The sequence below is a fragment of the Cherax quadricarinatus genome, chromosome 62, assembly GCF_038502225.1.
Source record: "Cherax quadricarinatus isolate ZL_2023a chromosome 62, ASM3850222v1, whole genome shotgun sequence".
In the NCBI taxonomy this organism is placed as follows: domain Eukaryota; kingdom Metazoa; phylum Arthropoda; class Malacostraca; order Decapoda; family Parastacidae; genus Cherax; species Cherax quadricarinatus.
In genome coordinates, this window is record NC_091353.1 from 14,930,359 (window position 1) to 14,942,610 (window position 12,252).

The 12,252-nt window shown below is 37.4% G+C and overlaps 1 protein-coding gene across 5 annotated transcripts in view; it reads right to left on the reverse strand.

Moving 5' to 3' along the window:
- The window catches only part of Rilpl (Rab interacting lysosomal protein like), a gene marked incomplete at its 5' end in the record, with an annotated part of 507,005 nt that overhangs the window by 305,323 nt on the left and 189,430 nt on the right, over positions 1–12,252 (reverse strand). For 4 of the 5 annotated variants that reach the window (XM_053774593.2, XM_053774591.2, XM_053774589.2 and 1 more), the window contains 1 exon segment: positions 4,189–7,351. In XM_053774593.2, coding sequence (XP_053630568.1) covers positions 7,270–7,351 — 82 coding nt within the window. 5 annotated transcript variants of the gene reach the window in all.

Below are 12,252 nucleotides of genomic sequence, written 5' to 3' on the forward strand. Positions count from 1 at the left end.
GGACATCTTCTCTACTACTTACTACTGCTGACCCACCTCTTGAACATGATGTACTTCCATTAGGGAATCCCACCCACCACTGAGAATGCCTTCATCTCACCTGACTCCAGATAAGCTCACATCTTGCTGCCTGTGCTTCAGATTCATCAAGACTATGGTACTGAATACATGCTCCGAGGCTGAAGGACTGATTACCTCATTTCAACCCTCTCCAGTCTTTTACACTGCATTGATAAAGCCACTGGTTGGCAAAACATCTACAGAATAAAGATACCCAAATGTTGCACAGTGCAATTCATTGTCAAAATTCTTGTTGTTCGTGCTTGTTGATGTAAAATGAAGATGGTTGACATAGCTCCACTGGATTGAGATGGATGACTGTGGCTTGTGAGTTGGTATGGATGACTGTGGCTTTTGTGTTGATATCAGTGGAGAGTTGTTAGAAGTTGTAAGATGCACTGGAGTGCTCAAGAATTCTGTAATGCGTCTCTACTCTGTTTTACCCACAAGTTCTTTACACATCTGACAACAGAGTATCATCAGCTGCTTCAGAACAAGGCTGACTTGTCAGGGTCTTCTTCAGGAAGAGAGTCAGCAAGTTCACCAGGAATATGGAATTTCTCATGCAGCTTTTAGTGTTGTCTCTATACAGTTCTTCAACCATATCCTCCTCTGTTACCTTCTCTCATCTAGGAATTTACCTCTTCAGCAATTCTTCTACAGTTAAGGAATAAAAAGGCACAATACTGTGACTGGAACAATATGCAAATAACTCATACATAGGAGAGAGAAACAACGAACTGAAACATCGTCGTAGGTTTCTTTCTCCTGTGTGTGTGATATTTGTGTATTCTTCTATAGTTTTTCATCATCATCTAGCAGTTCATTTACTTTTTCTATCTACATATCTTCAAGCTTGTGCCTCCCCTTTCTCTCTCTTCTCTCTTTTTATCTCCTCTCTCTTCACCAGACTCAATTTTCTTGACCTACCTCCTCAGTGAGAAAAAATCTGAAAAATTACAAGAGTAGGCTATAATTTTCCCTAGCCTGCATTTATGGTTAACTGGGGTACATCATTCAATGTCACTTTTACATGTACTTGTGCATCTGGAATGTTAAAAGCATCCCTGAACATTGGCACTCAAGTTTGAGAGCCATTATTCATTACCACAATGAGCTTCCCCATGACCTTGTATGTGCGGTGGCACTTAAATGTCTAAGTCACTGACCCAGTGGTTGTATGAAAGATTTCATCTTGGGTTGTAACAACAACTCTGCCCATTTGGGTCAAGAGACTACAGGATTTCAGGATGACTATGAATTATCAGGAGTCAGGAAAACCTCGAACATAAGATTCTTTCTGACCAAGTACATCCTGCCTGCTTAAACTGGTCAACAAACAAGGCCTCACTCATCCAAACTGACTTGTTACACAACTAAATAATTGGTAAAATGGTTTTTGCCTTGTTCTTTTAAGGAAGAGAGAGTCTGTGCACAATAAATTAGCACAGGCTTGAACTTGATATCACATAGCAGATGGAATAATCCAATATAACCATTGTAAGTGCCAGTAGCCATACCACATTGAATGCACCACTTCTCATCCAATCAGTGAAGTTAAGCAACATTGGGTTTGGTTAATAATTGGGTGGGTGACCACCTGGGAACACCAAGCTGTTGATATTTAATCTCCATGGGGAAGTGGAGAAGAATCCTTCCTCCGTAAGCCATGTGTGTCATAAGAGAACTAAAATGCTAAGAGCTAGGGGCTAGTAACCCTTCTTCTGTATAGATTATTAAATGTAAAAAGAGGAGAAATTTTCATTTCTTCTTTTTCAGGTCACCCTGCCTCAGTGGGAGACAGTCAAGGTTAAAAAAAAAAATGCTAAACCTGTATGGGTTTGTGTACAGAAGTACAGTGAAACGATTCTTTGCTGTCTTGAACCCAAGTGCAAATTCTTCTTGCTTGCTAATGTATGTTTTTGATGACTTTTTTTTTTTCCAACATAACCCTGTTTTGTTAACATTAAACTCTTGATCAGGACTGTATCCCTTCTCAGAAATAATTTCTGCAACCCTGGCAGTATGCCATTTATATCATCATGTTGAGCTCTTGACATGCTGACACACACTTCCTTAACCACTTCTATCATCTAAGTTCTGAATGTTTCCAGTCACTCGTGCGTCAGAATTTCCTCAGTCTACTTCTTTGTGGTTAAAATCTCTTAGTCCTTGCTTTTGCCATATGTATTCTTCCTGTGCTATGATGTCAACCACTGCTTTGCCATTGTCATCACATGCCTATCTTGGTCTCCTACTGTCTGATGGTGGGTTGCAGGTCACTTCTGCTGCTGCTACTTCAAGTTTCCAGTCTTGAGTGTGCCTGCTATGCAGTCAATTGACTGTGTTAATCTTTCTCATCTCTTCGAAACTCCACTCACTGCTGATTAGCAGTGCAACTCCTTTCCCTTCTGCTTCCTCTTCATTTGATCTGTAGTATTGACAAGCCTCTGGTAGGACAGTGATGGAGTGAGTGATGGTCAAAGTGTTTCTTCCTTTGCAGGTTACCCTGCCTCGGTGGGAGATGGCCGATTTGTTAAAAAGAAAAATGTATGCATGCATGTTAATGTGTATTTGTGTGTACCTAATTGTCTGAATATTAAAGTAAAGCTATAATTCTTTAAATGTAAAGGTAAGAACATAAAAACATGAGTAATACTATACTTTTATATCAGTACTCACCTATATGTGGATGCAGGGGTCAAGTCACAGCTCCTGGCCCCGCCTCTTTGCTAGTCGCTACTAAGTCACTCTCTCCCCACTCAAAGAGCCTCATCATACCTTTCTTAAAGCTATGTATGGATCTTGCCTCCACTACTTCACTCTCCAGATTATTCCACTTCCTGACAACTCTAAGGCTAAAGAAATACTTCCTAACATCAGTGTGGTTGCCAAAGAGAAGACTGTAATGAGTCTATCCTAGTAACAACTGGGACAAGCCTTACAACCAGCTAGGAACAGACAGGTTTTTAAAAAGCTTATGGATAAAGAAACAATATCTGTTTTAAAAGGAGACAATAAATCTAAATTGTAATACTGGCATTGGAGACGACCACTGCTGACTTGAAACACACCAAGCAACTGCTGACATTACTTACCAAAGCAACACAGTCTTAAGCACTGGTAATTACTGCATCTAGGGAAAACTTTTGAGGAGCTAGCTACAAATTGTGTGCATTCTCATAACAAAATTTCTAACTAAAATTAAAGCTTTTAACTCTGACAGAAATTAACATTTACAACAATGCAGTGTGCTGGAGTCAAGATAATGGTTATATTATATTCATCTTATTTAGTGGGAAGCGCTAAACCCCTAGGGGTCATACAACGCTGCATAATGGTTATACGTAAAGTTACACACGTGAGCATCAATTACTCACTTCTCGTCGAATACCTTATATCTATAACTGAAATTTTTTAATAACACATATTGCTATTTTTGAGTCATACCCATGTTGACTCGGCACCTAAACCATTATATCAGTTATTGATTTATGGACAGGATATGGATGGAATGTTCAAAATGACTATCAATTATGTTTATGTACCATGAATAAGCAGAAGCTTATATATCTTAACTCATCTGCTATATGGACCACTAAGCAAAATCTTTGCCTAGGTATTTGTAGACTTCTAATGAAGAATTTGCCACGAATATACCATTATATTATTATTTGTGAATCCAGTAACACATTTAAAAACTCTAATTTCGGTTAAAAATATGAATACTTTTTTACCCAGAAAAACTATATTATTTCATAGCTTTTGTTTTCCTTAGGTCCAGCTTCAATTGGTGGTTTACTTTTTGTCATTTGTTACAGAAAAATGTCTAACATTGAAGGAATGCATCTGCTTTTTTATGCTTTTATCATACGAGAGTTAATAAGTCTTGATAATACAAAAAAAATCTATGGCAAACATTATTTCTGTAGGTTCTTGTTCTTATCTCTACTGACACTTTTCTTACAAACAACAGGAGTACATGTATTTCCTCAACATATCTCTATGCTGGTTTTGCTAATAATGATTAGCATATAAAAAATTTCCTCTTGCCTGCAGTGAAAATCATATTATAATTATGCCAGGAACAAGGGGCTAGTAACCCCTACTCCTGTATAATTTACTAAATTTAAGAAGAAAAACTTTTTATTTTTGGGTCACCCTGCCTCGGTGGGATACGGCTGGTGTGTTAAAAAAAAAAAGATGTTAAACTTCATACATTATAGTTATTGGTTCTTGTTGAAGACCTTTGTATTAACCATGTTATATGGATGTTTAAAAGAAGAACAGTACCTGGACTTGCATGAATTGACATGTGGGGAAAGGATAAAGTTCCCACACTAACTTCTTCCATTCCAACTTTTTTTTTCTCTGAATTAGTGACATATTCCAAACAAGATTAATTACCAATACAACCTCAACCTCAGTCATGCGTGTGTCCAGTCTAACACAAAATGCCTACCATCACATGAGCACATCACTCACACAGGACCATAACAGCAGTACACCACCACCAACCAACTTGGGATTATAGACAAATGTTATGCAGGATACTGCATTGTTGTAATAGATTGTAGTGTGACGGGGTGCTCCATAATTATATAAACGATGTCTACTTTGGCGCTGACATTATTTATACAATTATGGAGCACCCCATCATGCTACGAACACCTTACATTGTATACAATCTATTCCAATAATGCAGTAGCCTGCATAACAGTCAACCCACTAGTGGTGTCCATGTACTTAGTTACATCACATTTTTAAATGGTCAAAATATTTTTAGATATATTTTTCGTGAAATGCTACAAAACAGAGCCTTGTCCCCCATGAGGTAGTAATGATATGTATTTCAGCATTTTACATCTGTCTTTCATTTTAGGAGGACAACACATTATTTTTGAATGAACACAAAATTAAGTTCACAAGTTTTAACAAAAACTTTTGCAAATATAAAGTTCAAAACTAGTTATACATTTCTTATCAATATACAAACATGCATCTTGCATGTATGTATGTATAGAGTGTAAGCATGGCAACTTTTATAAAAGGGATTCAGGTAAACCAGTTAGCTGGATTTGAATCCTGGAGTGAGAAGAGGTGAGAATGTTGCAGTTCATAGGTTTATTTAAATTGTAATGTCTACACACTTCTGGCAAGTCAGCTATTGAATGAATGATGGTGCATGCGCTTCCTCTTCTGGGTCACAGTCTTGGTGAGAGATGCCCAGTGTGTTTAAAAAAATATGCATTAAACTTTACTACATTTTGTAAACTTTACTTTCAAGACATCTGACTGTCTCCCCACTATTATTACTATTCATCAACAGATAAAGCATAAAAAAGCAGACAGCAGATATTAGTAACCTCAGTGTAATCTGCATGAAAGTTCAAAATGGTGAAGTAATGTATAGAAAAAATATACAAATATACTATTTTTGGCCATATATATTATATTAGTACTGTATAATGTGAGAAACTCTCATAACCATTATCTTCCCTCCACGCTATATATGGAAAAGATCTAGTTAATAGTTTTGACGTTCTTAAGAGATTAGGCCTAGGCTATAAAATTTCCTATTAAGATACATATAATGACAAAAAAGCATGCACTTTATATAGATACATATTTCATAACAAATATTTATCACATCATTTCCCTAATGTACACCAGACAGGAATTATCCGAACATTTTCCCAAAAGCATCAGTAAAATATACCTGTCTGCTGTTACCCTTAATTACTGCTGTTAAAATATTAATTCATAAAGTTCTCTTAATATGGATTCTAATCATTAGAAAATATATCACTCTACTCATATACACGAATTTCTCTTATACTGTACTTATAAAGTATTAGCTATTCCTTTGGTATAATATCCTGCCCTCTTATAGTTACAGCTTTGTCTTAACGAAACTTGCTTGCAAATGTATGGCGGAAATTGCCAGTCTATCCTGTGCATGATAATTCTGTCGCATTAACATCGATATCGAAGACAGTTCGTAAAAGGAATAGAAAGTTGGAAAGCACGAGATAGAGGAACTTAAGTTGTAGACAAGCTTTTACGTAGATCAACGATACACTGTACATAATTAGATTTGGGGCAATATAGTACAATATATGCTTACTAAACTTTTAAATTATAAACAGAGTAATAGAAAAACAAAACATCCAATCCACACCAGTACAAAAAATCTAAAATTATTATATTTCATACAAAATAAAATGATAATGTTATGCTTAATGATTATGGCCAAGATATAAACTATAAAATTTTGTAAATCTAAATTTGGACATAAAAAAGTCATCATAATCATTGTGCTTCCAATCGATAAAGCTCTTTTTACTTGATAAATCTACTTTGTAACTGCAACGAGAGACATGCCGGTAATCTCTCTTACGTAACCCCATAGGCAAAACTGGCAGACAGTCGACTTCTTGAAAAATATACTTTTTCTCCAGCACTCTGGTGGATGTTGAGTCGTACCAATGGCAGGTATCATCTCGAAGTGAGCAGAGAAGATTGTCACGACTATAACAAATGTTGTTTTCTGAGCATCCTTCATGATTGCCATCTAGGAAGCCTCTCTGAAGACGCTTACCACCGAAACAGTCGACTCCTTCACTGTCAACAAAATGTCCTTTATTTTCCAAAAAGCTTTTTCCACTGTCTAATAAATATTGTTTATCATTTGTATCTACCAAATGATTTTTATTATTACTAACTAAAGAATGCTCTGTAAGACTGTTATATATATTATGAGAACACCTTTCAACCCTACCGTCTAGAGAATGTCTTCTCATATCGCTACTTGGGAAGAATTCTTTCACCTTCCTATTTATTAACTGTTCTCTAGTACTACTAACTGGGAAACATTCTCTAGTGTTACTAGCTAGAAAACATTTCCTAACACTACTATCAAAATGCCTTCTAGTACAACTGACAAAGTGTTCTGTTTCCATATGTTTGCAGCTCCGACATGATGATGGAAGACCTTCAAAAGAGATCCTTCTTAGAGGGTCCTTTTTTAACCTAGTTTTCTTTAATAAAAGATCTTCTTTAACAGGCATTCTTTGATAGTGTTCTCTCTTCTTAGTCTGACATGAGAAAGAATATGAACGTGAAATGCCATGCTGTTGCTTGGTCGTAATTTTAAATTGGTTCGCTGCCCCAGAATCAGCACCATCTGCACTGGATCCACAGCAATATTCATGGACGCCCCAGGCCGAGCAAATTCCTCTTGGGGCTAGTTCCTGAGCCTGTCTCGTCGTCACCAAAGAGTCGGCGGAAACTGCAAAGAAAAGAAAATCACGTTGACAAAACACGTAGCAGAATTAATAAGAAATAAAGTTCTGGGATCACTGGGCGAGTTAAAAAGTTTGATCAAGAAAAGGAGGGATGGAGAGAGGGAAAGGAAGGGGGATACAGGTGAGAGAGCAAGTGTGTGTCCATCTGTCCCACTGACTCACTCACTCACTCGCTCAATCACTCTCTCATGAAAGTTAAATGAGATGTTTATATGCAGTAGAACAAGAAGAAAAAAGAGGAAGGAAATAATAAAGAAAATATAGAATGTAAAATATAAAGTTATAATAGACACAGCAATAAAACAAAAATCTTCGCTCGCTAGCTGCAAGCTTAGATCCAACTAACATTACAAGTTATCCAGTACTTCACACATCAAAACTATTACATAAGAATAATAAGAGTCACACCACACAAAACTGATTACTGAACAAGTTGAAACACAGCATGGTAGCATCTTTATTTTGTGCTTAACAATATTTTATTACATGTAAACTATATTATCTGTGTACTGCATAAAAGAAATAAAGAATTTGAATTTGAACTGCATATGAAGTATATGAGGATAGTGAGGCTCAGGTCAGGGTGTGTAGAAGAGAGGGAGACGACTTCCCGGTAAAAGTAGGTCTTAGACAGGGATGTGTAATGTCACCATGGCTGTTTAATATAGTTGAAGATGAGGTTGTAAAAGAAGTAAATGATAGGGTGTTTAGGAGGGGTGGGATTAAATTATGGGGAATCAAATACAAAATAGGAACTGACACAGTTACTTTTTGCTGATGATACTGTGCTTATGGGAGATTCTAAAGAAAAACAGCAAAGATTAGTGGACAAGTTTGGGAGTGTGTGTAAAGGTAGAAAGTTGAAAGTGAACACAGAAAAGAGTAAGGTGATACGGGTATCAAATGATTTAGATAAAGAAAAATTGGATATCAAATTGGAGAGAAGGAGTATGGAAGAAGTGAATGTTTTCAGATATTTGGGAGTAGACGTGTCAACGGATGGATTTGTGAGGGATGAGGTTAACCATAGAATTGAAGGAAAAAACGTGAGTGGTGCATTGAGGTATATGTGGAGACAAAAAAACATTATCTATGGAGGCAAAGAAGGGAATGTATGAAAGTATAGTGGTACCAACACTCTTATATGGGTGTGAAGCTTGGGTTGTAAATGCTGCAGCGAGGAGGCGGTTGGAGGCAGTGGAGATGTCCTGTCTAAGGGCAATATGTGGTGTAAATGTTATGCAGAAAATTCGGAGTGTGGAAATTAGGAGAAGGTGTGGAGTTAATAAAAGTATTAGTCAGAGGGCTGAAGAGGGGTTGTTGAGGTGGTTTGGTCATTTAGAGAGAGAATGACATGGAGAGCATATAAATCTGTAGGGGAAGGAAGGCAGGGTAGAGATCATCCTCAAAAAGGTTGGAGGGAGAGGGTAAAGGAGGTTTTGTGGACGATGGGCTTGGACTTTCAGCAAGCGTGCATGAGTGTGTTAGATAGGAGTGAATGGAGACAAATGGTATTTGGGACCTGACGAGCTGTTGGAGTGTGAGCAGTGTAATATTTAGTGAAGGGATTCAGGGAAACCAGTTATTTTTATATAGCCAGACTTGAGTTCTGAAAATGGGAAGTACAATGCCTGCACTTTAAAGGAGGGGTTTGGGATACTGGCAGTTTGGAGGGATATGTTGTGTATCTTTATACGTATATGCTTCTAAACTGCTGTATTCTGAGCACCTCTACAAAAACAGTGATTGTGTATGAGTGAGTTGAAAGTGTTGAATGATGATGAAAGTATTTTCTTTTTGGGAATTTTCTTTCTTTTTGGGTCACCCTGCCTCGGTGGGAGACGGCCGACTTACTAAAAAAAAAAAAAAAAAAATGAGGCACAAGGAAACCACTACAGTGCTCCTCAACTTATGAAGGGGTTACGTACCAACGAACCCATTGTAAGTCAAAAATATTGTAAAACAAGTCAAATATGAATATGATATGCTAAGTAAGTAAATAATTACTGTAAGTACCAGTATTGAAAATTTAATAAATTAATACAAGTTACTGACTTGCCACCTTCATGCTGGGTAATTATCTTAAGTTTCATCTCAAAGTAATTGCTTTTACACCATTGTAAAGTCGAAATATCTTAAGCTGAACCATCATAAGTCTAGGAGCACCAGTAGTATGCATTGCATATTGAGCAAACAAATCCTAATATACTCTTGGATTTTACCCTCTACAATGTCGTTAAGACTGATTGTTGTGTTTAGTGTGTACATGAATAGTTTAGGCATATTTTGATATATATATAAAGTCTGTGTGAAGCATAATGTGAGTGTAGCATGCAGTCAAAAAAAGTGCAACAAAAAAGGAGTGCCTATACTCGCCTCTGCCCTTTTTTTTCCATGCTTAAATGTTACTTAACATTCAGACACAGATTATTAAGTAAGGATTCTTATGCAGTGGGGTAGATCAGAGCGATGAAGCTCAAGTTCCCACACTCTGTAATGGGGCTTCAAGCCTAACTTGCAGTTGCAGAACCCCCACATCAATGCATTGCCAAAGGAATCAATAGAGGAACTGATTCGCTTGCTACCCCTGATTTTGGCTGTAGTGGCGCATATTCTTCTCTGCCACACAACACCTCATGTCACTTATAGTATTCTCATACAACAGCAATGTGAAATACTACTGAACAAACACTACATGGGCCACATCAGTACATGCCACAGGCTCACCATGCTTCAACTGAAAGAAGTATAGTATGGGAATAATAGAGAATAATAAAACAATTATAATGAAAACAAAAATAAAAACAATAATAAAAACAATAAAAAAATAAAAATAAACAGTAACAACAGTATAATAAAAATAATATAATAACGATAACATTTTAACATAAAAAGCGTAAAACTCTTTTACAACTTTTTTACAAAAAGTCCATAGTATGAGTGATCACCACGAATACAGTAATACAATGGCTGAGTACAGATGGGTCTATTACAGAGTATAAAGTACAAGTGAGAGCAGAGTTGCAGTTGTATGGAACAGCATGGCTGCTGCCGCTGTGTTATTGGCTTAGTAATGTGGATACAGGAGGGACCCACACATACAGCACCTTTTTTCAGTGTTACATGTTTTCATTGGCTTTCAGTGGCTCAATTTGAAACCAGAAATGGGGATGCCTGGTCATCTCTATCCTGAACGAGTTTTAAGTTACCCGGGGATAACGAGGATAAAGTACCAACCAATTGTGTGAATTTTTCCAGTTATAAAAAGTTATAAATATGTACCAGTAACTTTGAAAATAATTTTCATTTATTTCTTTAAAATATAACATCAGTTGTTTTAATCTTCCTCCTTCTTTCAACAAACCGGCCGATTCCCACTGAAGCAGGGTGGCCCAAAAAGAAAAACAAAAGTTTCTCTTCATAACTTTAGTAATGTATACAGAAAGGGATACTACCTTTCGGCATTTTAGTTGCTTTTTATGACATACATGGCTTACGGAGGATGAATTTTGTTCCATTTCCCCATGGAGATAAGAGGAAATAAACAAGAACAATAACTACGTATTAAGAAAATAGGAGAAAACCAAGAGGGGAGGGTATATATATACTTGTACATGTATGTGTAGTGTGACCTAAGTGTAAGTAGAAGTAGAAATACAGTGGACCATCTGTTTTCGTCGATCTCCATTATTGCCGATTTCAGTTTTGGCCGACTTTTTTTGCTGATTTTTTGGCTCCGTTCTCGTTGAATACCTCCGTTTTTGTCGACTGTATGGAACCTGTCCAGTGCCGAGTGCACAAAGCTGTCTCCCACGCCATTCTCAGCCAATGTAGCATTGTTTCTCAGTAAGTGAACATATCCTGCCTGGTCATACAAAACATTTCATAATAATCCATTGTTTTTGCCACTTGTTTATTGTGTGTGACTGCTAAATAAGCCACCATGGCCACAAAGAAAGCTCCTAGTGCCAGTCCTTTGGTAAAGAAAGTGAGGAACACCGTAGAAATGAAAAAAGAAATCCTAAGAAAATATGATAATGGCATACGCATTGCTGAACTCGGCAGGATGTATGGGAAGTTGCCATCAACAATCAGCTCCATTGTGGCAAAAAGAAAAGAAATCACGGAAGCTGATGTTGCGAAAGGGGTGAATGCGATAACCAAACAGAGATCGCAAACAAGTGAAGAAGTGGAGAAATTGTTGCTGGTGTGGATCAGAGAGAAAGAGCTTGCAGGAGATAGTGTTGTGCAGTCAATTATTTGTGAAAAGGCAAAACAGTTACACGACGACCTCTTAAAGAAACTGCCTGAAACAAGTGCTAATGTAGGTGAATTTAAGGCCAGCAAAGGCTGGTTTGAAAAATTCAAGAAGCAAAGTGGCATACACAGTGTTGTAAAGCAAGGTGAGGGTGCCAGTTCAGACAAACAAGAGGCTGAAAACAAAATTCCAACCCCAACAAGTGTTTAATTATGATGAAACAGGCCTGTTTTGGAAGAAAATACCAAAGAGGACCTACATTATGCAGGAGGAAAAGGCACTCCAAGGACACAAGCCTATGAAAGACAGGCTAACTCTCTGTTGTGTGGTAATGTTAGTGGGGATTTCAAGGTGAAGCCTTTGCTGGTGTATCACTCTGAAAATCCCAGTTTTTAAGAAAAACAGTGTTGTCAAGAGTAAACTGTGTGTGATGTGGAAGGAAAACAGTAGGGCATGGGTCACTAGGAAAATTTCCCTGTCGACCCTACACCTGTTGTGCAATCAATTGTGGCATTGGGGAATTCCATGGGGTTGGATGTGAGTTTGGAGGATGTGGAAGAGTTGGTGGAGGAGCACAATGAACAGCTAACCACTGCAAGAGCTTCATCTGCAACAGCAACAGACCAC